Here is a 23,118-nt window from a genome sequence, read left to right as displayed (position 1 = left end):
CCACATAAACACGGCTGAAGTGATGACACAGATAGTGTTGCCTCTTCACACGGTGACACCAGTCGAGTTGCGGGCGTTGCTGCAAGACTCCCTCGCTGGTGGCAGAGGCGAGTTCTCTGTTGTCTGGTCGGGATCTCTGGCACTCTTCAACTTCAGGTAAAATGAAATAAATAAATAAATAAGTCAGGCACATTCTGTCCATCCCTCTATTCATCCATTCATTCCTCCACCTATCAGTCTTCCGTCATCCATCGCCGGCTCCAGGCTCTTGACTGTGTTTAATGGTTGTGTTTTACTGCCGGGCTGTGTCTCCTGCCTTCACCGCTGCTCGTCCCACTGTGTAACTGTTCAGCCTTGGTCTGCGGGCTCTGTTAATCTGCTGCTTAATTAGTGTTGATGAATTGCTCTGCGCGCGCGCGCGCGTGTGCGTGCGAGAAAAAGAGAGAGACTGCGCGCATGCACGTGTGTGTCCAAGTAAGTGTGTGCAAGTGATCGTGTGACTGTCTGAGTGTGAAACTCTTCTCCTGCTCCTGTTCCACAGGATCAGATGTTACTATTCGCTTGCCAAGCTAATCGCCAATCAATAAAATTAAGAGGATAGAAAGGGCGCGTTTGGTTTTAACGATCAAATATTAATCAAATGCAGATATGCGTTTCAGGAGGGCAAAGGCTTTACTTGAAGTTTGACTTGTTTGTTTTTCTTTATGTGGAGGAAATAAAAAGGAAATCCAAACTCTTTGGAGCAGATGTTTAGTTTGAAAAGGCGAGGGGGGTCACAAGACTCATAATTGGTGAAGCACTAATTATCTTTATCAAAGGCGAGTGGGATCATTTGTTTACTTAAATATTGATGAGGGTGAGCAAGGCATGGTATTGGGCTATTGTGGGCATATTATTAACATTTCATAGGGCTTTGTGCAGGAATGCGAAAGGGACTCTTCTTCATAATTTAATACCCTAATGCATAATGAGCTATGTGATTAGCTCACACGGAGAATTGGCCAAACTCCATTTTGAAGGCAGATAATTTACATTGTTCTCCAGAGTCTGGCATATAATAGGTTCTTTAGCACAATAAAATTAAATGCTACACATTTTATATTTTAGCTTACAAATCCCCCTGGCAATGTTAATTTTGAAATCCTCTTTTTTATGCACATCTGCTTCATTTTGTTAAAATATATATATATATGTAAAAATAAAAAAAGGAGGTGGGTGGTGAGAATGAATTTTACAATTGTTTAACAAAAACACATGTTTACCTACATGTTTTATTTAGAATGCTTTCTGGCCAATTAACACCGTTCATTAGCAGAGCCGCGTTATTTGTTTTGAAAGTTTAACCAATCACTTTGTTATGCTAATTGTGATGTAATTTAATTTGAGTTCCCCGTAATGATGATGCCGCTATTATCCACATAAATGATGCAGTTAAGCAGCACGGCCTCATTTGCATGTGCTTGAAGGGGAGAGAAGCTGAAAGGAGCCGGCTCCCGTATCACTCTGCTTTAATTTTCCACCTCTGTTCACTCCTGCCCTATGGGTCTTCCTGGTCTGTCGCTGACTATTGATGATCAGCACTTTTATCTGAATTCTTCTTTTTAATACAAAGTGGATTTTATTTGCCTGCTAACAGATTTCTAGAACTATGATTTAGAGGAGCTTAATATTTGAAACACGGAACGATAAAAAAAAAAATGCAAATGATCATTTTGTTTAGTGTTAAACATTAGGATTGGTTTGTTTGACCCCACCACACACACACACACACACACACTCACACACACACACTTACTCAAACCTGTTCACAGACGAAACACTTCATCTCTTAGTTGTTTTGTTAGTGGAAATTTGAGGTGTAAATAAAGCTTTTCTCTGTAAAAGTGTAGTTTTCAATCAGTTTATTTCCTTTTTTATTTTGTATTTTAAACCATATTTAATTGTCCTTCACATCCCAGTTCAGATACTGTAAATTGCTTACACATTTCTCTTTTTTTGTTTGTTTTTTCTTCACTAAATTTATTTTAAGTCTACAACCTTGTACGCTGAAAGTTCGCCCGAGCCGAGGTTAAAGACCGCTCATTATCTGTTTTTTGTCGTGGCCTTTCAATTTTTTTCTGAGAGAAGATGTGTTTTATTTTTTTCCTCCTGAACAGACGCCGTCCTGCTTTTATGCTTCTAATTGGTTACATAAATCTTGTCTGGTATGAATGAGAAATGTTGCGGTGTTGTCAACTGCAATCTTCACCCTTATTTACCAATTCATTAAGATCTATCGATGCAGGACTGCTGAGAGGGAATGACAACATAAATCAGAGCTGGAGACATAATGGCCCTAATCAAGCAGAAATAACTGGAAACGTCACGATGAGCTATGTCTGTGTAGCTGCGCCCGTTCGCGGCTGACTCCCTGCTCCTGTCCGCTGGATGTGCCCCACTCAGGGAAGGACCGGAGAATCAGCCGATCCAACTCCCATTAGCTCCTCTGATTTTCCTCTGCTCTAATCAACCTCACCGGTGTAAAGAATTTGTCCATTCACTTCTTTTTTTTTTTTTTGTTCTCCGGGTCTCGCTTCATGTCGTAGCAGCTCGGTCCCGTTTTTTTTTTTTCTTCTTCTTCTTTTTTCCTCTCGCAGAATAAAACATCTTTTCGGAGTGGAACACTTCCACGCATGAGGTCTATAAATACAGCTAGGTTGGAAGTGCCCTGCGTTCACAGCGCACCTCCTCTACTCCTGATAAAGATGATTGGATGAGACAATGAGGCCTCTCCTCTTTTATAGGTCAATTAGCCCTGATTAGGTGGGCCGAGTTAATTAACAGAATTGGCAAATATGCAAATGAGAGCCGACTGGTCGGCTTTCGTCACCGCCTTGCTCACCCGTGGCGGCGGAGATGTCTCCCGCCTCAGCAGAACGTGGTGTCTGATGGGGAACATGTAAATGATATGGGACGAGCCAAAATGCAGGAGAAAACTAGTTTCTCTCCTCCTCTTTTTTTTTTTTTTTCTGTGAGGGTTGTGCTTCTCCACAGTATTTGTTGAGAAAGAGAAATTGAATTTCATTTAACAGCTCTATTTTCTTTATTTTAAGTAAATATTTGATGTTTGCCTTTTTTATGATATTCCAGAGCTGCTATATTTATTCAACATTAATTTACACCAACAACGTATCATGGACACTATACATAAGTGGCTCTTATATTTGATGCAAAAAAAGACATTGTGCAGACTGCACAATTGAACATGCACTTTAGATACATTCCTCTGGTTTTTCTTTGTCGTTTCCTTTCCCTTTCTGTTCTCCTCAAACACTGACTCCGACACATCCTCGCACACCCATTCAGGGACACTTGCACACTGTGGCAAATAGTCTGTCTTTTATCTTATTCTGTCTCATCTCCTTATTGTAAATAGAAAAGAATTAAGTTCTGAACATTCTTGACTGAATGTCTCCTATCACAGAGTTACAATTTATTGTCGGCTCAAATGAAGAATTGAAATACAACTGAGGTTCTCTCAGTGTAGGGCTCATTGGACAGGAGATAACCACATTTGATTCTGTTGCTTTGAATAATGTTAATCCGGCATAAAAAAAGAAGCAAAGTCCATTATTCATATTCATCTCTTTTCATTTGGCCCCACTCTTGATTTTGTAAATATGATTTCTTCAGCCCCCTTCTTTTTTTTTTTCTCCTTCCAAAGCAATCTTTATTCACCGGTGAAGCACTTTTGAAATTCCTCTATCTATGAGCAGAAACCATTACCATACACAGGTTTATAAGAAGTAGTCATTAATGCTCTTTTATGGTGGTCCTTTAGCGCCAAAAGGAAGCTTTTAATTCTAAGGCACGGCAGCCTGACTTGCCTTATTTAATCCGGTGGACCGGGTTTTCTTGAACGTATCTTTCCAAGTGGTCGTTTTTTTTTCCATTTCCTGCTCCAAAAATCTTTATGTGAAGCTGTAATGAATTGCTTTTGGTTTCCTTCTGCTGAAATCACACTCATGTACAAACAAATAATCACAGTCAAAGATTTCTTTTAGTCTCCACCTTGCTTCTTTCCACTTTTTATTAAGTTATTAAAATCTTTTGCTCTGAATTATTTATTCTTTTTTAAAAAATTTAGAACGCACTGTTGTTGAGCAACATTATTTTTGTCAGCACACACGTGGCATTTTGATTTATTAAGCAATTGTGAGTATTAAATCTGCGAGCTCTAGCCCTTGCACAGTTACTTCTTTATTTTGTATGCATAGTAACTTATGGCAATGATGAATTAATTTCACTCAAGCACAGAATCTGTGATTATTTTAAATGGTAACCATATCTCGACCTGATCAGAGAGCTGTGAGGACTCAGCAGACTGTGAAATGTAATTTCTATTATTATTATTTTTTTATTATTATTTTGATCCAACAAATGTAAAAAATTCCAGCCCTGCCACCTGAAATGTGAGCTGATAATGAACAAACGTCTGGGATCACAGGTTTACCGGTCACTTTTTTTTTCTCTCTTTTTCTTTTGTGTCATCCTGATGAAAATATTTTTTTGCAACTCATGCATATAGAATGAGGGGAAATGGATCAGTGTTTCAGACAGACACGGTGGAGGAGCTTCTCCTTCTGAAAATGGATGGCACAGAGATGAAGCCAGTGTCAGGGTAGCAGTGTGTTAACAGTGTATCGTGTGTTAAATTCCTCGGTGTACCCGAAGCAGACAGCTGTGCATTCCCCCTAGATGGATGGCCAGTGTCATAGTGTGTGTTTACTGCACATGATAGAGCGGGAGACAGGTCAGGTAATGAGGCTACATTAAGGGCTTTTAGAGCTCGCAAACAAAGATGGAGGGCTGCTTCTTTCCCCTTTAATGATAGGTGTGTGTGCGAGTGTGTGTGTGTGGCTCGGTTTTTCCCTTACACCTTTGTTGTGTCACTTCTCAGAAGAAAGAGGAGAAATTCTCCCAACGTTGGGGCCAAACGCCTCAACAGGACCTTTCCTTCAGATTCTAGATGAAACAGATGGATTTGTAAGATTTAAGAGTAAATATTTGCACAAGCTGAAGAGGAATAGCAAGTAGCTGTACGGTCACACAAGGAACGAGACAAAAGCTGCTTTTGGTTTAAAGCTTTGCAAATAAAATGTCACTCTTTCTTTGCTTCATGCGGAAATTCCTTTCTTTTTTTTTATTGAACTCACTACCCCTAAAAGAAATGCTGAAGCCATCAGTGACTGTTAACCATCTCCTTCTCTCCGCAATCTTTACACCACCCCACATCCTAAATGCTCTGTATCACTATCATCTTCCCTCCCTAAGCGATACATCTACAGCGTTAGCAGCGTATTACCAGGTAATAACAGGCTTCCTCTCTGCTTCCGATCGTGATAATAAGTGGTCTAGGTTCACCCTCATTGGAAGATTATGGCTTGAGGAAATGGCATCAAATAGCAAGTGTGCTGAAATGCGGGACACTGGCAATTTCTGGATGTAAAACACACGTGTGGGCAAGCTGACAGCTCGGAACTGCCTGCAACACCACCGATCTGACCAAAGGCCCCAGCAGATATTGTAGCTGTCGGTGACTCTTTCTGACCCAGTTAGTTCGGCACTGGCCGAGCTGGGGTCAGGGCTGGTAGCCCTGAGGGAGAAGCCGCACGGGCGAACCTGTGGTGGGCCGACGCTCGCCTCATACAGTCACACCCTCAGGTGCCGAGTATTGTCACTGTCCGTCTCCCTCTCTGGAGTATTGCGTGAGCGTGTCTCCCTGGCTGTGACAGTTCCATCACCCCCACAGTCAGATCCGCAGCTTGGTCGCCCGCTCATCACCGCAGCCTGGCTGTGTTTCTAATTGACATTCTAATTGGCAGATTTGAATGCCGCCTTTAGACGGCTAATTAATTTATCTCACCGCTGTCATTAAGGTTAAAGCACCATCTGATCTCTGCGAATATGCTTTGCATATATCTGCATTATCAGGATGTTGCAGTGAGCCATATTGCACAGATTTTTATTTTTGAGAAGATTATGGCATTGAGATTAACTGGACACTGCGCTGTGGATTTTCATTATTTAATTCAAATCCTTCTCTCTGATTACGTTATTTTGTTGATATTCTTTATACATTTTAGCCTCTTTCTGCAAGACATTAACTTTTTATATATAACTAATCAAATGTAAGCACATAAAATATTAGTTTGATAATAATATAGAAGCAATTTTCCCCTGGATTTTGATGGTGGATTGCATTCCATTCAGCTGTTATTAAAAATCGTTATTTCCTCGTCTCATATATCTTCCAAGTTTTCCGAACATCCCTCGCCGGTCTAAGAAAGAAAGCACAAAAAAAGAGAGCTCCATTAGAATGTTCATAAAATCGTAGTAAAGGCAATCAGACAGTCTTTCTCTGAATATTTTAAACATTGGGCATGTAAAATTTATGCCTAATTTGAATACTTATTAGCCGGCTGATCTCGGCTGCAGCCTTGAGTTTCTTATGCTGAGATTCATCACCGGATTGGATGTCACATTGTGCCAGTCTCCCCCCCTCCGTCCCTCCCCACCCTGCCACCTTCCTCCCTCCCACTCCCTCCTTCACTCCTTTATTTTCTTTCCCACTGTCTTCCTCCGTCATCCCCCGCCCTGTTTCCTTTCTGCTGTCTTTCTGTCCCCCTGTCTTTTCTCACCGTGTCTCCCTCCATCAGTAGTAAGCGTCTCGGTGTTAAACAGGGGCCTGTTTGTTCACAAGCACGCCTTGTCCTGGCCTCTTCCCTATTTACTTGTGTCCCGGGCAGCTGTCGCCCTGCTCTGTGTAATAGCTCAGCCCTGTTTGTTCTCCCTTCTCAGATCCTGTTTATCCTGGCTGTGGACATGCTTTAAGGCCTGTCCCGTATCTGCCCCTCGTCAAACACACACCGGCACACACAAACACTGCCACGGACGTGTACACACTTCTATTAAAACTGTATTTGCAGGCCAAAGAATACACAGGGTACCCATGTTGGCTGGGCACAAACGCACACAAAAACACATACAATCATCATTCATCCCCCCCCTCTGTTGTTCCCAGTGTTGGTTTGCTCTTGCAGATTGGAAAACGGGCTGTAAAGAAAGGTGAAAATGGCAAAAATAGCTGCGGAAATACGATTTTAAACATTTGCATATTTTACATTTTACGAGGGGGGGAAAAAACTTCATAAGTTCTATTGTATTGAATTTATTATTTATCTCCTTTTTTTTTTAAACATTATATTTTCCAAATAGAGAGAGCGTTGAATCCATAATTGTGGATTTCTGTCTGAGCTGCAGTCTGTTGAGTGTCTTTTATTTATTGTGAGAATGTCGACTGATGCTGGAGGAGCTCCTCTCTGCCCCGGCGAAGGTAGCAAGCGTTAAATGTTGGGGATAATGATAAAACATTTATTACTGGAAAGACAGGAGGTTATATGCATAATTTATGCTGTTTTAGCACAATCATTAGTAATATTCCAGATATAATTTCCCCCCATTCTTTCCCTCTTTTCTTTCATTTTGCATTTTTAAAAAATAAAAAAAATTAGCTTAATTTCTTAAATATTTACATTAAAATTCCCTGCCTAAAACTTTAATCACAGCTTAAAATTTAGTTTAACTGCATCCAAATGAGTGCAAAAAAAGTCACAAAACAAACATCTGTATAAGGTTTGATGAAAGGAAAGGGCAAACACAAAAAAGAGCCAATAAATGAAATATGAGCGTTCCTTTTCTATTGAAGCCTGCAAGGCAGATTTTTTTTTTAAAGCCAGAGCAAGAATGACAAACCCATTATGGTGTTCATCACCAGCCTTGCACCTTGTGATTTGGTGCCTCCTCCTCCTCAACGCCAAATTTTTAATTTTGCATGATTAGTTTTGCATCATTAGGCAACTTCTTCCAGAGGCAGACAGCTTCAAGATGGACAATATTTTAGGAGTGCTCGTGCTTCTCCTTTTGCTGTTAGTGCTGCAACGGTGAAAAAAAAGATGTAATTAACTGAGCATATGTTTATTCTTGAGCCACGTATTTGTTCAAAATATATTATTCAAATTTTAGTAATAGTTTAAAAAGCAAATCCTTTTGGTTTATTTATTTGCAAATTTACCATATGTGGTAACCCATCCCGTTTATAAAAAGAGAAAAAAAAAGACCACGCATCTCTTTGTATTGCTTCATTTACACAATGAATGCATAATTGCTCCTCCTGCATCCTCCCTTTTCCCTTCCCCCCTCCCTCTTCTTTAAATGCTTTAATTTGCAAAGGGGGACCAAGGGCTTGATAATGGAAGCGTGCAAAGAGAAGAAGAGGGAAAAAAAGAAAAAAAAAAAAAAAAACAGGAGGGAAAACGGGGGGAATTGTAACAAGAAGAGCCCTAACCGGTGCCTCTTAATCACTTCTAGGTTTTAAATCATGATGATGCAGGAGTCGGCCACAGAGACAATAAGCAACAGTTCAATGAGTCAAAATGGAATGAGCACCCTAAGCAGCAGCCAATTAGAGGCTGGCAGTAGAGATGGGAGATCAAGCGCTGGTGACACAAGCAGCGAAGTAAGCACAGTCGAGCTGCTGCATCTGCAACAACAGCAGGTAAGTTGTGTTTCTACCCCGTCTCGTCTCTCTGCCGCTCTGCCTCACTCTCACTCTGTTGTGCTCCCCCTCTCTGCTCTGCTGTGCTCTCTGCTCAGGCGGTGCTGGGGTGTTCTACATAGGCAGGAAGCAAAATGAATTATTATGTTGTTTTTGTGTGTGTGTATGTGTATTTTTGTTTTTTGTTTTTTGTTTTTTTTTCAGAATGTGGAAAACGGCACTGTTTATATAATAGGCTGTTGGTAAACTTTCCCCGTCAGTTTGTTATGCTGTTGGCATGCTGTGCTTGAAGCTGTTACCTGCAGATGATGTGATCTGCTGTAAAGTGGTTGTTTATGTTGTTTTCCACCTGCTACATATGCAGAAGTCTTTGCAGCAGTGTGAGGCCATGTGTGTGTGCATGTAGGTGTGAAGGTGTGTGTGTGGCAGACAGAGAGGAAGAAAAAAAAGGGAAAGAATGTGTGTTGGAGCATCGTACGGTCCAGTCTGGCCAGTGTGTGAGTGTGTGTTATGGCAGCTTTGTTTCCACCAGAGGGCCTCCTAACTCACCACAAGTTTGTCTCACATACAGACTCATTCGACAGAGAAATCTTTGATTGGGACACTTTGGAGAAACTAATTTGCGCACCATCTTTTTGTTTCCATTTTCTTCTGGTAAAAATCATATCTATATATTTGTCACTCTCTGTTCCTTTAAATTTATCAAGTTGCTCTCAACTGAGCTGAAGTATTTGATGTTTTGTTGTCAGACCCCTGTATTCTTCTCAGTCAGAGCGAGTTGTGGGGTGAATGAGCTGCAGGGGGTGTGTGAGAGGTGGTGGTTGGGGGGCAGGAGTTGTGAAAGTCAGTCGCCGGCAGAGTAAAGGAGTCAAGTGTCTCTCGTGTCTTTTCACGGTGAATGATGGCTTTGACAGTTTGCCAAAAGAGCAATGGGAGATTAGGTCAGAGGGCCATGCTTCTGGGTGGATTGGGAGGGGGAACAATGCTGCAGGTTTGTAATGATGTCCTTTTGGCCTGATGAGAATTTTCACGGAAGCGTAGATTTGCGTGTGTGTATTTTTGAAGGCAGCTGAACCCCCATGGTCAGATCGGTCAGGGCAGTACAAAAGATGCCGATGAGTTTGTGTGTGTGTGTGTGTTTGCGTGTATAGGGTACCCAGTGTAGCAAAATGAAGGTCCTGGAGCCTCCTCCGCTCATCTTGCTCTCTCCCATCTTCACACTTGTCATCCATCCACAACAGAACCTCAGTGGTCTGTCCTGTGGCTTCATCATAGCCTCAGTTCCATCTCCACTTCTCTACTCTTCCTCCACAACAGGCTCGTCTGTTTAAGGTCAATTCTGTTGTCCCTCTTTTTACACTAGAAGGTGTTGTGTGAATAATTGCTTTCTGTAGGTGGCAAAGCCTGTTGTTAGTTCCCCCCCCCCCCCNCCCCCAATAAAATAAAGTTTCAGCATAATTACCTCCAAATGCTGCACAAATGTGTGCAGTGCCTACACATGTGAGAGGAAATAGAATATTTTACTGCGGTTAAACAAACAAAAAAAAGACAAATTCAGAGCATTAGAATATCTTGGGTAATTTTGTCTTAAATTAAATGCCTAGCTCTGTTTAAAACGAGTGGAAAAAGTGCAGCAGAAAATATTAGGTCTAAAATAATACAAAAAAGGTGCTTTTAAAATGTCACAGAACTAAGACAAAAAAATATTTTTTTGAAAAAGCGACGTAAGCATGAAGTGTCTAGTTAAAACTCTGAGACGGACGTATGGCTGAGAGCTGTGGTGTCGGCTGGGTGGGGTTGGCCGGGTGGATGACAGTGTGCGCCTCGTAAAGGGGCCAGCCTGAGCCTTCTCTCAACCCTGAGACAGACACATTGAAATAAGCAGTCCAGCTAACAGGTCTCTGGAGGCTTTTTAAAGCAGGGGCCCCTGTTCTGCTAAATTCACACACATTTCCCCTCCTGAGTTTTACTCTGCTTGTCTTCAGAGGAAAACCATATTTCAAGGTAAAATGGTTATTTTTGAGACTAAAGAGTGTTGTTTTGCAGATGTGCCCACCTGAACAAAGCAGCCGTGATGTTAACGGGTGTGTTTACTTTGCAAGTGTATTTAAAGCATGACCATTTTGTGTTCATATATGCTTTCACTTTAAATAAAATCCTATTGACATTTGCTGCAAGTCCATTTCCAAGTAAGGCTGTTGGGTTTAATTTTCCACCCATATTTGGAATGACATTGACTGGTCCAGTGGGTATAGAAGCTCCAGTCTCTCATCATGCTGCTGGGGAATGATTAATAATAAGCACTGATGAATTCTCCACTGTCCCTATGGGTTCTGCCATTACCTAGCAGCTCCAAAATACCTCCTACAGCTATAATTAGAAAAGCAGCATCTTAAGGTCTCGTCACCTTAGATTCGGCCGAAGGCTTGTGGAACACAGACAAAGTTACACAATTATTTAAATATTCAAATATTTATAGTTGAGATTTTTCTTAAAGGTGCTCATTACAAAGTATATAATAAAACATAAAACTTTTATTTTGAACTATATCAAATGGTGCAGTTTGAAAGAGTCTGCTCAAGTTTATTTCCAGATATATTGATAGGCAATTTTAAAATCCGGGTACGCACTCAATATAAACAAAGCACTGCACTGAAAACCACGTGGAAGCTCAAGTCGCATCATTTACCAACATTAGCCTGGCTGTAGTCTGTGTAGGTAAACAAATACGGCAGAATTGGACATCCTAGAGAATCTCAGAGATGTTTAGGTGGAAATAATACACCTAATCTGCAAGCCTGACTAAGACAACCATTGAGAATAAATAATGGGGATCAAATAGGGTGGTGGAGCGTCATAAAGACAAAGCTCGCCATTTAAACAAAGGTGGCTTTTGCGACACTTCTGCTAGACCAGCAAGTTCACCGTTTTAATCATTTTTATTCTAAAACTTGGAATGTTTATAACTTTTTCTCAACCAGTCTGAGTTTAAATGCATACCTGTGCATCAAAACTGTTGAAACTGTCTCAAACAGCTGCTCTATTGATGTCATCATTTGTTGACCTGTTTTCAGTCACTTCGGCCATTTATATATCTAAACTAAAACACGGGGCAGTTGGCAGCCTTTCGCAAATTTTGCTTACAATTCTTTTTAATTTAAAACCCCATTAACTATCAATATGAGAAAAAAATTGTGCAGATTTTTTTTTTTACCAGTCTTTATGGTATTGCAAAGAGTAACTTTTTAACACAGAAAAAACACATAAGACCAAAAATGGTGTTGCTTTTTTCTGTTTATATTCAGGTCAGTTTGTTTGTTCACCGTTAAAAGCTGCACACTGCTTTATCCACATGTCTCAATAATAACCACTGTCTCAATTAAATTTCCAGTCTCTAATTTCTGACAGGGTTTCATCACCACATTCCCAAGGTTGTCTAAATAGACCTAATTTGATTTGAGATCACAGATTAGATACCTACTGTATCTGATTGCAATTTGCCAGCTGCAGATATGTATCAGAGCAAATGATGAATGTTACACAGCCGTAATTACTATGCAAAATGATCACTATAAAAGCTCTCTTGAAAAAAAAAAAAAGTGCTGAGCTCATATTTCCAATCAATTTGTCATGGACCATAGATAGAATTGTGTTTTAATACTTTATGCAGCTATGTTTGTAGATGGAAGAAATGCATTGATCTTTGGATCTATACCATAATGTCCCATAATGAGCCTGTTAGTTGATTACAGTGCTCTGTAGACTTAATCCTGCCAAGGTTATCAGTGGAATTGATGAGCCAATACTCAGGACTACTGCCCCCTGTAAATGGGCTTGCTTTCATAAGAAGTATATTGATATAGTGAGCATGATGGAAACCCTGGCTAATCTATTATGGTCATGTTGGGTTTTTTTTTGCTCAAAGACCTCCAAAGAGCTGTAGAGACAACTTTATGCCACTGTAGCCCACTACTCAGCTTTGAAATTAAATATGAAACATGAAAGTATTGACTTCTAAAGCTAAAGACTAAAATTTCACATTTCTATTGTGGGAAAGTGGAGCAGTAATGTTTTTGCCTGTGTCTGTGTGTGCTTGTCGATACCCTTAGCAAAATATTTTATAAATTATTGAATGTATTTTAATTAAACTTCCCACAGTCAACTGATCATAGTGAACACAAAAAAGTCTAACTCGGTCTGTTTTACAAATATTAAGCTAAGGTTTGGTGTGGTAGTAGCTGAGACTAATCCTCAACTTAGATCTTAGTGCTAACTGTGTTTAAAACTATTGGAGTCAACTCTGTTTGTTAGTAAAATATCTTATGAACCACTGAATGTATATAAGTAATCATTGGGTTGACCTTCAAGATGGCCACCACAGCCAACTGACCTGACTATAATGGCTATAACTCAGCCAATTTTAAAGAAACTGAGCTGAAATTTGATGTGGTAGTTCCCGAGGAACTAACAACAGTTAATGCCATAGTTTCAAACTATGGCATTAACTGTTGGAGTCAACCTTGTTTGTCTGTTAGCAAAATATCCAGTGGATGAATTTCAATGGAACTCTCAAAGTAATGGCTGTACATCTACAACTGATTAACTGATTTTGGATTTAATTTTCTTTTTTAATAAAAAGATGCGATACATTTCTATTTACTTTTGCCTAAAAACGCAACCAGCAGAAGTGTCAGAGGAAAGGGTTTACACATTGGTAAACTGGTTAGGTATGCATTTTAGTGTTTTCCTGGGGCACATGATGCAGCAAAATGCAAACGATCCAACTCTATTTAAATGACTGCAGTATTTTGACATAAATTACAATAAGTGCACCAAGGTGCCATCTTACTTCTAGGCTACCCCTGTCGCTACACGAGAGGTAGGCAGTGGTCCAACTTGAGAGTGACAGCAATTAACCTGCCTTCCTTGCTGTTTAGCTGCAGGAAAAAAAAAAGATGAGAAATCTGACAGCAAGTGATGGGTAGTATTTAGGGTTTAGGGGCAAATGAAATTCTCCCTAAAATGAAAGTCATTAGGGAGAAAGTTCCCCCCACAGACAAAGGACAAAATGACAGTATGTGTGTTTGTCTGTGTGTGTTTGTGAATGTGTGAGCCTGAGCACACACTTTTGACGTACGCGTGAGCTCATCTCTCTCTTATAACAACTCAAGTTTGTTGTTTAGTCTACACTGTTCGCACTCTCTAAAATACTGACACCCAGTTTTCACCTACCGTCACTTTCCAGCAAACAAGCCTCAAGCATCTTTCTCTGTCTGCCCTTCACCTGCCTTTCTGTCTGTCTCTTTGTACCATATTTGAGAAGCCACACACACACACACACACACACACCTCAGATGCAAATCTGGGCTTTGCCCTTGAGCATAATTTAAAGGCCTAATCACCCAGACTGTCCCTTTGGATGGAGCAGGGAAGGAGGGTGGGAGGATGGTGTCTCTCATTTGCACCCTTACACAAAGAAGCTCATTAGGTTTATCTTTCAGGCCTGAGATTGCCCCACTCAACTGTGTAAATAAGACACTGGCCCTGGCCTGATGCATCAATCACCTCTCAGGACAAGAGAAAGACCTCAGCTGAAATATGAACGATTTCATGAAGGAGTCCTTTTGTTAACCATCATTGTCTGTGCCAAGATAAGCTTTTTCCTGTAAAGGCAGGAGGAGCATCAGGAAAGCAGCGCGTACTGTATGTCTTTGTAAAACTATTTCCCCTTTCAGTGAAAAAGACAGCTCTTCTCTGGCAATCCTCGTGTCAGACCTATTTACAATGAAAGCTATCCTTCTTTTTATTTCCAACCTGGCTATCAGCAGACAATCCCAACAGAATAGTACATACAGGCCTGTGACATATAGGCCTGTAGTTCCCCCCTTTGCGATGACACTAAAGATATAGGATGTGAATGACAGCATAGCTACTGTTTGCTCACACTTCCCCAGACAACACCCAGTATTATTCTATTATCTATCTAGACACTACCTCTTCTTCCTGCTCTCCATCTGTCTCCCCACCTTTTTTTTTCCTTTTGGTCTCCGTCTTATTTCTCAGCTCCTTGAAACCTTGGCTGTCCATCTATGTTTAAGACACATTACATGTGGCCTTCTGGAATTTACAGTGGCGCTCTCCCAGTAACTCCATTTCGCACAGGCGTCCCTCGAGAGCATGGCGAAATGTCAAGCTGCAAAAGGCTTGAAAGAGAGACGAGGAGAAAGGGACAGTGAGACAGTGGGAAAGGGAGCGATGGAGGAGTCGTGAGGAGAGGATGGGGGGGTGAAGTGAAATCGACTGAAAATGAACACTTATGGGCGTTTTACCATCAAGCAGTTAGGAGCTGTTGTCAAAAAAGAGCAGGGTACAAGTTGACGGTAACAAAGGTAAAGAAAGTAGACTGTTTATTTTAAAGCTTGTGTGTAATAGCTAAAAAAATAAATCATTTTTGTTAATAAAATTTAAACATTAGGTTCAAGAAAAATCATATTTACATTAAGGTTTTAAAATATTTACCATTAAATGACTTTCAGCTCACTCCATTTTAATTATTGCTTGTGTCTGTGCATGCATGTTCATTTATCTGTGGCGTTAGCAAAATATTTCAAGAATCAGAACAGATTTTTTTATTGGTTTATTTTGAGTTAACCCTATTCAGTGCGACTGCCACAGCTATATAAAACACAAAAATGGCTCTAACTCAATAAATTTTACAGATATTCAGCTAAGAGTCATCCCCAACTCATATTCTGAGCTCTAACTGATCACGTAAGATATAGTTTTAAGACTTTGCTGTTAATTGTCGAAATTAACCCTAACAAAATATCTTGTGAGCCACTGAATGGACTTTAAGGAAACTTTCAGAAGGTACTCATTTGATGTAGATCTACAGCTGATTGAACCCGATTAAAGATGATCAACTGACCTCAAGAAACACAAAAATGGCTTTAACTCAGTTTTACAGATTTTACAGGTAGAAATTGGTATGAGTCACTCTCAACACTTCCATTCAGCTCTATCACATCTTACAAGATTTCCCAATATTGCATAAGACAACATCATTTTCAAGGTTTGACCAAAACAGCTGTAACTCCATCTCTTCTCAGCATAAGGTGATTTCAGTTTAAAACTCGGGCATGAAAGGCGACGGGCGATATGCATTTCTTCAAAGAATGCTAGGCCTTTATTTGGACTCTGTTTTTGCCTTTGTCCTCTCCTTTTGTCCCATGTAGTGCGGTATCTCAGTGATAAATGTCCCGGCCAGGGTTAACCACCTTTGTGTAAATAAGAGGCAGTCATTGAGTTGCACATACTGTGGCCAATAATCTTGCTGTTGCGAGCTAACCTAGTGTAGGCCAGGATCAATGGCCACTTCACAACTCATTTCCTTTCACGCCTCTCTAACCGCCCTGGTCCAGCTCTGGGAAATAAATGGCACTGGATCTATACGTCCACTCACGAAAAGCCCAAGCACATACACAGCCATGCATAAAGACACACACACACACGCATATATATACACACTGCACATTCTCTGAGAGGGCTGAGCAATTGCTTCACCTCAATGCCCTCCACAACAATTTATTTGCAAACTGACTTGGTGGTGAATGGTGCATCATCCATAACAGGCATTCTGTCATTGTTTGTTGCCACTCCCCTGTCACCAGCTTAAACAGTCATTAATATACTTGGGTGGGGTGTTACTGTCACACACAAGCTGGAAACAGACATGTAGATGCCTCTGTTTCAGCCTAATAGGAAGTTAACAGGAAAAAAAGGGGGGAAAAAACTTGTTTGGTGGGTGCTTTCCAATTCATAAAAGGTAACGCATTGCTGCCTGCGTTCTCTATAAATGTTTCTCTTTCCCTCCCAAAAAAGGCAAGTGGCTTATAGTCATTTGATAGGCCACGACACCGCTATCCATTTAACAGAGCTTAAAAATCCTACATATGCATATGCCGGGGTGTCTTAAGCTGACAACCAAAAGACAGGATTTGCTAGAAGGCAGCTTTGGAGTGTTGTGAATTTAACAAGCATGTCTAGTATTACAGTTCCTCTCTGCTTTAGTCATGAATAGTAACAAATCAGAGTCTGAAACGCATGCCCGATGGTTTGTTGTGTGTACCCCACTTCCACTTCTCTAACTAATATTAAAATGACTGCAAATCTGGTTAAGAAGATGACTAGCAAGAGGAAGGAGCATCTTTAATGTCACTGGTGCTTTTCTTTAATGCGCCCTGAATCTCTGCTAACAGATTCCAGGTATCGTAGCTTCTTTTTTTTTTTTTGGGTTGTTGCACATGTTAACACTCTTTGCTGCTCTGATTACCTTCATCCCTGACCTATTTTTGAATGTATTTATGGCTCCAGCCTTCTCCCAGGTTGTTTGTAGTTGTAACATTACCCGTCCGCGAGGAGAGTTGCTCTTTACGCATTGCCTCCAAACACTGTATACATATGTAAGAGAGGCAGGCTGGCTCTCAGCCCTCTCCTCTTCACAGCTTTTCATACAAATGCAGTAAATAAGCTCATGCCGGGGGGAATTGAACGCTTCAAACAGACAAACTCGCTGACATGTCACTTAGTGCTAGCTTTGGCACTCTTCACTGCAGGCTTTAGAGCTAAGGCTGCTGGGTGTTTTAGTTTATCAGTCAGCGTCTGGTCCTTTCTGGTGGACTGCCATCTTTGTTGTAACTTTATAACATTGTCAGCCGTTACTTGTTCCATTTCTCAAAGTGCAAAAAATTGAGTTCTTTTGAAGAGTAAACTGAGCATTTGTTTCAAGCAGACGCAGAGAATAAGACGTACTGTAGTCTGAGGTTAATGATGGAAGTGACACCAGGCATCCATTGCAGCAGAGATAGACAGGCCCGCCTCTCTCAAGCCTATATTCCCACTCAAACAGCCTGCCATTCTTCATCAAGACTTAACTGCTGCTTATTTACGCCACACGGGAGACTTAACTCGCACGAATTGATCAGTGATAGCACTGGAAAGCTGCTTGTTCCACCCTGATAAAAACGACGCCCATGAGCATATGCAGAACATGCTTTGCGGGCTCGGCACAGCACTTCAAGCTTGAGAAGACACTAAGCTGATATTGGTTTCACGCTCGAGTCCAACGTGCAAAAATCTTCCAATGGAAACCCAGAGATTTGATTGTTTCTGCATATGCATTTATCAGAAGTTTACATGATAAATATACATTGGCCCGGTGGCTTGGCCAAGCGTGGTATTGTTTCTGTGTTAACTATTCTTCATGCATTCGTTTTCACCTGTTTGGACTTCATCATCCAATTCAGCGTGAACCTGATAATCCTAATTTGCACAAAACTTCAAATGGATTTGTAGGAGTTTTTGCATCGTTAGTCTCCCTTGGAATTTCTGTCACAGTGGGGAAATATGCCTTTGTTGGCACAGGTTTTAAATACGTAAGGAGACAATTTCTCACAAAAATGCAAATTTTGAACTGTTTTTTTTCTTTGACTTCAAACCGGCACATGATTTAGACTTACAAGTTTTGGTTTTTGCAGTATGTATGAAATATATCACCCATCCACTCAGCTTCTTAATTTAGTAATGTTTATATCAAAGTCCTAAATTATACATCATTTATCTTTCATGCAAATTTCAACCGTAGCTTTTTTTTTTCCATAACCACTGTAATTGTTCTGTCCTTGTATGGAGTGCTATGAAGGGAGTGATCATGCTTTTGGCACATTTATCAAAACCCAAAGTAAAAAAAAAAAAAAAAAAAAAAAAAAAAAAGAAAGAAAAGAAGGCGGCCTCTTTCTCACAAAGCTGGCCTAAGTGTGCGACAGAGTGATAAATTTTCTTGTTAGGAGAAATTACATCCACTAACTTGAGCTACTTCAGCATGAAATTGAAAAAGTAGCATTTCTTCTGAATTTCCATCCTTGATTCAATGAAAGATGTAGATTAGCCTTTTGGAAAAGGGCGGGCGCACGAATGAAACCGAAGAAGTATGATTCTGCCCACGCTTGCTTGTTCTCAGAAGCGTGATATGGGATGTTGTTGGAAAACTCTTTGTTTATGGAAGTAAGGCGCAGTCGGGCTGGATGCAGATTAAAGGCAAAAAAAATGTCTAACATCTCTTTCATTCGTGTGTCTGCCAGTTGGTGTGGTATGAGTATTTGTGTTAAAACCTCATCTCATTTAATCAACACGCTTTTTATCATTGAAACTCTTTAAGCTACTTCTTCTAGCTTATTCTGGTCACATCTATTTGTCAGCCACACGTGTACACACACACTCATTTCACCAGACTCAGCTCAGTCAAGTAGCCTGTGCTGGTGGTGTTGTGGCAAAGCGGGGGTGGGGGCTGACTGCTGATTGACAGACTCCGGGTGTCACAGAAGAAGGCAGATAACTGTATCTTCTCCTGCTCGCTTAAAGGTCAACACACATCGCCGTAATTGGAATATTCACAAGACAACCGCCGTGATACAAAGCGGAGTGGATGGAAGAATCGGAGAAGGGGAAGGACATGAAAACACAGGTGTTACATAAGCAACGAGGTTCAGAGAGAAGAGGTGGAATAAATGTGATCCATTTTCTGTCCAACGGCTGAAGCAGAGCTGAATTTTAGAAGAAGTGAGACATTAATGAAAGGCACAACGCACTCGGCGGAGAGCAATCCTCGCTGATAGAAGACAAAGTAATCACATGAACTTGTATAAACTAACTAAGAGCTATTAAAAGTCTCCTCTGGTTTACTTAAGAGGCAGAAAATGAAACCGCATTAAACCCTCTCCTTTCACCTGATCGAATTAAGAAAAGAAATTCTGTTATTTGTGCAGCGGATTATGTAGATTACCCATGTATTTAAATATAAAAACCATTATGTTACAATTTATTTTCAATCTCCAAGAAGAACGGTCTAAAAAGTTATCATGCCGGGGGGCAAAAAAAAATAAATAAAAAAAAATTGCTGCATCTGACTGAGGTGAGTTCACTTACAGCTCAGGTCGTAGTGCTCTCTCACTCATCGACCGCATGAAGAGGGTAACACTTAGACTCAACACTTAACCTGAGCTCTGCAGGATGAGACAGACAGACACTCGTACTATTGACCCGCAACAGCAGAAGCCCCCAAGACGGGGTCAGATAAAGAAGAACTCAATCAACACGCCGGCTCGGCTCGCGTGTGATTGTGCACAGTTGGAGCTTTAAAAGCGAGCGTTCTGCATGGCGTTTGCCCCCTTCTCTGAACAGTTGTGGCTTGCGTAAAGATAAGAGTACCAGGTGTTATTTAAGATGTTTTAATAGAAAGTAAGTGCACTTAAATGCAGTTTCGTACATTGGATGCAGCAGCTTAGAAAATATAAAATGTTTTTTCTTTCTTTCTTTCTTTCTTTCTTTTGTAAGCGCACATTTGTGTCAACTAATTTATTTTTAGCTGTCTCAATTTGCACAAAGCTGACTTCTTTTTTTTTGTTATAATCAGCTTGCCAGCCAGTTGCCCCTGGGCTTTTTATTTTTTTAGTGTGTGAGCCTAAGCTTTGTCAACAAATACAAGCTCCATTAAAAATATACAATTCTGAATATTTGAAAAGAACAATGAGAAAACTCCTTGTTATCTTTCAGAAAAGCTTCTTTAGACAGTAGTCCTTTTTTTCCTTCTTTGAATGTATTGATTGTGTCAGACAGTTTGGTTTATACTTACATGTTTAGGTAATTGAAGTGCTAATTTTAAACATTTCATGAGTTTTTTCACTCGAATCAGCACCTTTTATACGTCGCTGTCCTGCATGCAACCCTTCATATTAGCTATTCAATCAGCTGCATGACCTCCATTTTCCTGTAACTGAGGCGAAGAAGGGTCATATTCCTCTGTAAACTGTAGCCTACAAAGTTCAGAAGAAAAATATTTGATAAAAACGGAACTTCAATTTATTTTATATTAGCTTTTTTATGCAGAGAATTCTTGTCCATCGTACTAAAATGAAGACATTTATCTCATGTCACCATCTCTGTCCTTTTTTATGTGATAGGTTTTGTATTTGTTGGGCTCTTTAAGATGCAGCGGTAGATCCTTTGCTGAGGAGTCCTGCTGTCATAGTTGGTGGTGAAACACATGTTAATTTATAATCTTTGGTGAAGCAAGCAGCAAAACGGAAGAACAGGGGAGTAAGTAAATCATAAAGGTAAACTGAGTTTTCTTGTGATAAAGCAATAAAAAAGATGCACTCCAGCATGGATGAATGTATGAAGAACAGAAGCAGCAGACTTCTATTGTGCTTTTGCTTGTTTCACTTAATTTGTCAGGAAAATTATATAAAAATCTACCTGACTAAATGCAATAAAAACTGTGGAAAAATGGAGAAAAAGGTAAATCCTATTTCAATTGTTGTGCAGGTTTGAATGACATTCAGTAAAGCTGTTAAACTGGATTCCAGCTTGACAAACAATGCGCTTTCTGAATGTCCTTTTTAGTTTTTAAGCTTTTTTTTTTAATTACTTCAAAATTACTCCAGTCAATTTTATGATAAAACCATTAAAATACAAGCAAAGTCAAGAGTTTTGAATTCTGCTTCAGTTCAATGTTTGAAAATGATAAAAAGAAAATGTTCTCCGTTGTTTTAACTGATGTGTATTTGCACAAAATATCCATGGTGACAATAGTGGGGGGTGGGATGTTAGTGAATGTCAGTGGTTGAAGTGAAAAACAACAGGCTGTGCTCTATGTTATTACTGGCTCGGCCTGTCAAGTGTCTCAGCAGACACGTACATATTGGTGTGTATTCAACTCTTAGACACACAATTCTGATCCATGATCAGCAAAACAGACCCACATTTTGTCTTTGTTAGCGAGAGAGAGAGAGAAAGTGTGAGGTTACACAATGGAGTTAGGCACCTGAGTCCCTCTTACCAGCAGCACTCGTCTCTCCTACACAAGCTTTCTTCCTGGGGCAGGAGCCAGCAAATTCATCTCATCAGTCCTCCGGGGACGGTGTAGCTATGCAGCTCTGTTTACTGTGGTAGAAAGTTAATATAAATTTTCATCAGTGGGAGAAGTTTACACATACGATTCTATTTGTCCTTCATTATTAGCACCTGAGTCTGGGGCTGGGTAGGCATAATTGTCTACAGACACAGGCCAAATAGATGCAAGGGAAAGGCAAATAAGCACACCCCAAAATAATTTGATGCTTGTGTGTTACAATCCGCCACCCTAGGAATTCTTAATCTAGAAAATCAATAAACAAGAGGTGAGATAGGTGGGAGAGAAGGGGAGGAAAGAAAAGAAATGAATATTGTGATGTGGAGAGAGTGAGGGGGGGAACAGGAGCAGGAGGAGAACGAGTTGTACAGTTTAGATGGTGAAGAGTTGCACAATTTCGTCACTAAAGCATCCTTTTCTTTTAAGACTGAAAAAGTCCAACAAAGCAAATTAGCATAAGACAGAGTTTACTTATATTTTTGGCTCAAGTCCTGCGTATGTAAAGGCAGATGGAGCTGAAGTGGCTGAAAATATGAAGGCAGAGGTAGTGGAGCAGGACACAGAAGCCCATTGTTCTGCTGGATGTTTCTACCTCTGTCCTGAGGCCCAGGCAGATTCTCCGTGGACTGTTGATTTATTGAGTCATACATTAAAATGCTCATTACTTCTGCATACTTTCCGAGTTTTTCTTTTCTCCCTGCTTTGTTTCCGGTTCTGTTTCATGGAGACATTGTCTGAAAAATCACCCAAATCTTTTTGTTCGACCTTTTTTCTGCCGTTATTGGGGTTGCTCGTTTGTCCTGCAGCTTGTAGAGCCAAGCAGTGCAAATTTGATCAGACTGTGAAGTTGCAACACAACATGCATCCTTTTGAATGTTCAACGAGAAAACTGCAACATTTTTAATATTAAACCATGCAGTCAATGCTTTCGCGTTGTGGAAACAATATTAGACTGCTATTGTTGAGTGCCTTTGGCAGCTCTGACCTTTATAAAAGGATAAGAGACTTTCCATTTGTATGGATGGGTTACTTGTGGCACTTCTGTGGCTTTCACTAACTCAGGCCCTTCTTTTTCATTCAGAATTTGCATGGGACATCTTGTCCTGCTATCTTCTCTTCTGATTTGTTTATCCTCTCCAGCCAGCCCCTCCGTTCCTGTATCCATCCATCCATCTGCCCCGAATCCACTAACATAAGGAGATAAGGTGTAAATATTTTGGTGTGGAGTGTGAGCGCATATCTTTCCTGCCAACAAGCTTGCAGCCTCGATCCAATCAGCCATGTTTGTTTGTTCAGCCTAAACTGCTTTTTTTGCCTTGTTTTCCACGGCATTAGACTCCATCTGATTGATCAAAACGCACACTTATTCCTTACCCCCCCCCCCTTCTGAATCTGTTTCCTGGAATCAAGGATACATAAGCCCAGTGATGCAGTTCAGTGTGTACATATATGTGCTTATGCATCAGTTGTGTACACTTGTGTGTGAATTGTCAAGCTGTCAGCTTGTCTGGAGTTGTTCTGGCCGACAGCCTGGTGTTGTGAACAGGAGCAACAC

The 23,118-nt window shown here is 40.5% G+C and overlaps 1 protein-coding gene across 7 annotated transcripts in view; it reads left to right on the top strand.

The window, feature by feature from the left end:
- The window catches only part of foxp2 (forkhead box P2), a 106,216-nt gene that overhangs the window by 36,907 nt on the left and 46,191 nt on the right, over positions 1-23,118 (top strand). For 3 of the 7 annotated variants that reach the window (XM_017424861.3, XM_017424859.3, XM_017424860.3), the window contains one exon: positions 8,410-8,596. The exons of 3 other annotated variants lie outside the window; for them this stretch is intronic. In XM_017424861.3, the coding sequence (XP_017280350.1) occupies positions 8,420-8,596 (177 nt within the window). In that variant the 5' untranslated portion in view covers positions 8,410-8,419. Of the gene's footprint in view, positions 1-48; positions 157-8,409; positions 8,597-23,118 lie in introns of those variants that run through there. One more of the 7 variants, XM_017424864.3, reaches the window with a different exon arrangement.

The sequence above is a fragment of the Kryptolebias marmoratus genome, linkage group LG18, assembly GCF_001649575.2.
Source record: "Kryptolebias marmoratus isolate JLee-2015 linkage group LG18, ASM164957v2, whole genome shotgun sequence".
Lineage (NCBI taxonomy): Eukaryota > Metazoa > Chordata > Actinopteri > Cyprinodontiformes > Rivulidae > Kryptolebias > Kryptolebias marmoratus.
This window is presented reverse-complemented; position numbering and strand designations above follow the sequence as displayed.